The sequence below is a fragment of the Phragmites australis genome, chromosome 12 (genome assembly GCF_958298935.1).
Source record: "Phragmites australis chromosome 12, lpPhrAust1.1, whole genome shotgun sequence".
Classification (NCBI taxonomy): Eukaryota; Viridiplantae; Streptophyta; class Magnoliopsida; order Poales; family Poaceae; genus Phragmites; species Phragmites australis.
In genome coordinates this window covers 345887-350530 of record NC_084932.1, presented here as the reverse complement: position 1 = coordinate 350530, position 4644 = coordinate 345887, and the positions used below count along the sequence as shown (strand labels likewise).

The following is a 4644-nucleotide window of genomic DNA, read 5'->3' as shown; positions in this document are numbered from 1 at the left end:
GACGCGAATCGACGCGCGGATTTTTTTTCGGACACGCGTGTCCGGGTAACGCAGGAGAACATATGAAAGCACAAAGCAATGAATTATTTTGACAAATCACTAAAACTAAATTGTCTGAGTTCTCCTTACAAAGGAATGCTACCTTAAAAAGCCTGATCGAAAGTAAAATGACTATAACGATTGTGCTTAACTTTTGTGAATAATAAATGATGGGAAGAAACAAAGCCAACACCATTTACTGAACTAATAATAACATTCAGAACTCATAGGTGATTTTTTATGTCTTATTCCTCTGTTTTTGCTCTCTTCAATATTTCTCTCTACAAGGTGAGTGAGTTAGTCACAAGTGTGCGATAAAGAACAGCTTCTGAATTATTAATTTACGCATAGCTGTGAAAAATAGATAGTATTGTTCGATATAATTTGGATATAAAATTGTTAGACACCTCACAAAGGCTAAGGAGAATAAATCAGCAGGCCATAGTTTCAGAAATTTTATGGTCTTGTAAGACAACTAACCTGCATCTGTGTGGTAATGCATCAAGCACCCTAGTTTGAATTTTGACAAGGTTACAAATAGACTATAATATAACCGAAAAGAACTAAGAAATAAGTATTGCATATCTGAAATTGTTTCACCCCCCCCCCCCCCTCACCTCCCCCAAAGATACATCACTCCAGGTTTTTGATTGTATGTCCTCCCACAACAAAGGCACTTGAATTGACTCCACATGCTGGATGAGCCTTAAGCTACCTGTTATATGCAGCATATCATATATCAAGTAGCAATAGGTCATGCTCAAAACAAGGTCATGATGTACCAGTAGGAGCTTCTTATTTGAGAGAGAATATTCTTACTTGTAACAAAGGCCTCTTGCCAAAGTTCATGCTTGGAGATGGAGAAACCTCTCGTACTACTGGGATTCCAAGATCATGGCATACCCTGTTCCAAACAAAATAAATTTTCTGTTACAAAACTTCAGAATTTGGTTATCTCTAACTCATAGTAGCTCAGTCAAGATCGCAGCGTCAAGTGTCCCCACTTATGCAGTCCTTTTAGTATGCACTAGTGTATGTCCACTGGACCTAGTGCCGTAAGTACAGCATGCAAAATTGTGAGATGAATGGAGTTAATCTCAAAAATAAACATGAGTTAAAGTTCTAGAAATTTTTAATAGTACCCTGAAATTTGCTTCACTATCCGCTCATTCATTTAAGAAGTTAAAACCAAAGTGCATAGAATTTAAAGCAGTCAAAGAATATTTACTCTATCACTATCTGATGTATAATTCCAGGGAGGATTCCATCACTCAGTGGAGCTGTTTGCACTTCAAACTTAATAGCCAATAATTGATTAGAGAATCCTCCGTTCCTCTGAAGTTCCTCCTGTAGAAAGTAGAAGTTATTATACCAAAAAAAACAACAATCTAAATTCCATAATAATACTCGTCCTTTGGATTTTTATCAATAGGAATTTAGACAATAAAAAAACAACAATCCAATAGTACACTTGTTTGGGTTCAAAGAGTAGTGTAGCAATGAATAGTGCAAATCCAAGTGCGACAATATAGATACTAACAGAATAACAAACTCTGAGAAGTTTGAAGATCCTTGCCTTTGGTCATGCAAAGAAAGACACCAAGGTTCATCCTTTCACCCTAAACTCTAATCATTGTATTTATTTAAGTTCATTGATACTACAACAGATAACTTGCTACCAGCAGATGTCAAAAGTCCAGCTCGACCAAGCAGTCAATGAAAAGAAAATTTGTGAAATGCATACGACTTTCACTTGAGCATTGCAATTACATAGATGGTTATTAATATTCTTCATTTCTCTGTTATGATGAACAACAACATGAGACTATTGATCTGTATGAGTGCCAAGAACTCGATATCATTTACATTCAGTGTAAGTGTGCAGCAATTCTTCTTACCCAATTTGTAAAAATTACAAGCTTTCATGAGCCCTGAGTCATAGACAATGTGTTTGTTTGTCATCTAAGCGGACTGACCTTTTGGCAGACAACAAAGAAGTTTGTGACACTGACTTCAAGAATACGATCCCCATCATTAGTCAACAAGAGCTCTGTTACCCCAGGAGGCCTCATCTTTTACATGCTCTTCCTCATCCTGTATCACGCAAAACGTGAAACAATTCGCCATACAAACCCAAAAGGAAACTTGTAGTCACATCCCAGCTGAGGTAACAAGAGCTTTTTTTTCTTTACAGAGGATTTTGTTGGCAAAAAACATAAGCTTGTTAATCACCTCCCAGTGTTCGATCCTAGACTCTTACATGATATGGATACGGACTCATACATGATACATCAAAATGAATTGAAGGGACAAAGGCTGTATCTGTGTATGTAATGACATTGATACAGCCATACAGGGCACAAGAACTACACACAGAAGAATCTCACCTTTTGAAACCTGCAGACTACCAAAAGTGCCATAAAAATTGAAGCTTTGCACGAGCACCAGGGCCACCAGAGGAGGCGAGCGGAGTCGGAAAGGCGGAGGAGGTGGCGGGGCCACCAGAGGAGGCCGCGGGCAGTGGTGTAGGCGCCCGGGGTGGACTCGAGGAAGGACGCGGCAGAAAGGGGAGCGTGTGGCGAGATGGCGCCGTTGCTGACCAGGACGGCAGGCGGCGGCGACGTGGCCGGAGTAAGTTGGCCCCGCCCTCGCTGGTGTGGTGGTCACTGTCAGAGTCGAAATTAAAAAAAAAAACGAAACAATGAAGAAATTCAGAAGAAGCAAGGAGTTTCAGAAAGAAATTCAGAAGAGGCAAGCTAGAGCTTGTTGCTCGATTGATCTGATGGGTGCACTATTTGTCCCATTCCCCATCCTGCATGAGGAGGAAGAGGAAGAGACTCGTCGCTGCAGTCGCGAGTGAAAGTCATGCGGCGGCAGCGGCGACGGCGAGCGAGGGAAGCGTGAATTATTATTAGCTATATTTCCTCCATTTTATTTTTTTTCCGATTCTCTTTTCATTCTCATTCTCATTATTTTTTTTCATCTCTAATAACTTCTTTTCGAGTAAAATCATGAAAGAAAAAGAGAGAATCTTATCTTTAAGAGAATAATCTTAAAAATCTGTTCGTGACAGAAGCCGTGAAGAAGAACCGTTGAAACACTGAAATGAACGAAAATTCTTTCACAATAAGATTTCCGTCCTGAAGAAAACGATTGGACGTGATCTTATCCCGTGAAAATGGCAGCTGCAATTACATGTGGATTTGCCGTGAAATTAATACATGTTATTTTAGGCTTATAAACACCACGTCCGTCTGGAATCGGCGAAATAAATATATAAATATAGACTTTTAATTTGCTGGTCTCAATAATGATGGGATTTTTTGCCAACAGACCATACTAAACCGGAGCAATTCTGCGACCATTTATATCGTGATAAGTTTATGCGGTGACTCAAGGGCTCTGGCTGAGGGTGGCACAGGCGCCAAAACTTAGATCAAGCATGCAAATGTGAGCAAGCTCTTTGAGTTGGTTTTGTTGTACTAGTCTATTTTCTTATTTTTAATTACCACAACTTCCACATCCAGTATCCTTTTTAATTTCATTTGCATAATCATATTATTAACAGGGGATGTCATACCGGCTTTATTTATTAAATCGGATGTAAACTACATATATATTAGGATCAGTTTCATCATATATATAGTGACGTTATTAGTGATAAACAATCTATATAATAAAAACAGTTTTATTGAAACAAATACCGAAATTTTAAACAGCAGCGAAAGAACAAGAGAAAACTCCAACGAAAGCTTCAAGACACACTACATGAAATCGATTGGGGGTAACGCGACCTAGAACGTTTATCTTCATTGTAGTGTTTAGCTTCCTTGATCTCCTCGTAGTTTTCTTCAACTGAGCAATATTTATTATTGAAAATAGCAAGTATGAGTACATATCGTAATCCGTAAGTATGAAAAAGCATGACATGAAAATTTAAAACAAGAAAGGTTTGAATCGGATTTACTACATCTATATCATCCTAATTTATGACTTAAAAGACGTAGCAGTCATATTTACTATGTGTGACGACACCAATATTAAGAGAAGTAGCTTATCAGATTCTATTTGACTAATAGACTCACCAGATATTTCATATCTGACTAACAACTCATCGGGTTACCACCACCCAACTACCATAATCAAACATCCCAGATCCCAACTAATTATGAAGAAGTTCAAGCCCGCTCTTGGCCGTGAGCACGGCTGATCGATCTGTTTTATATTCTGTAGAGGTTAGACACTTTTACCTACGAATCGTGATTCTTATTTTGCTTCACACTTCTAGGGTATAAAGCCGAGGTGTCACTACAAGGCCTCTATAAAACGCATCCAAATCCATATGCACCTACTAAAGTTTCACCGCTAACAGAGATTCCATCCACTGTAGATGCCCTGTCTTGTACCACTCAACCGTCTACTAGTGCGTACAGAATAAGAAGAATATCTAATTAACTGGTCAGATCGTACCATATAAGCCTTGTGGTTGCGTTGTTCAGCCGGATTATAGGCTTTAAGAACCTATCCTTAAGATCTAAAATAAGTACTCGTACATTCCCAATGGGCACACAACAGTCATACCAACCAAACCAACATACCTAGATC

The 4644-nt window shown here is 38.8% G+C and overlaps 1 protein-coding gene across 2 annotated transcripts; it reads right to left on the bottom strand.

Moving 5' to 3' along the window:
* Positions 1-60: 60 nt before the first annotated feature.
* LOC133886740 (uncharacterized) lies at positions 61-2930 on the bottom strand. Of its 2 annotated transcripts, XM_062326547.1 has the most exons (5): positions 2427-2930; positions 2016-2133; positions 1268-1386; positions 859-943; positions 61-754 (listed from the first exon to the last, which is right to left on the bottom strand). In XM_062326547.1, the coding sequence occupies exons 2-5, from the start codon at positions 2109-2111 to the stop codon at positions 746-748; spliced, it is 309 nt and encodes a 102-aa protein (XP_062182531.1). In that variant the 5' UTR covers positions 2112-2133; positions 2427-2930; the 3' UTR covers positions 61-745. The 2 variants fall into 2 exon arrangements, with proteins under 2 accessions (XP_062182531.1, XP_062182532.1); XM_062326548.1 differs by lacking the exon at positions 2016-2133.
* Between the last annotated feature and the right edge of the window lie 1714 nt (positions 2931-4644).

Bases quoted from the DNA above. Each gene is read 5' to 3' on its own strand.
- LOC133886740 (XM_062326547.1), bottom strand. From the start codon at position 2,111: ATGAGGCCTCCTGGGGTAACAGAGCTCTTGTTGACTAATGATGGGGAT. The intron at 1,387-2,015 runs GTCAGTCCGCTT...TACTTTCTACAG, and splicing joins TCTTTGTTGTCTGCCAAAAG to GAGGAACTTCAGAGGAACGG. The intron at 944-1,267 runs GTAAATATTCTT...TGTTTGGAACAG, and splicing joins ATACATCAGATAGTGATAGA to GGTATGCCATGATCTTGGAA.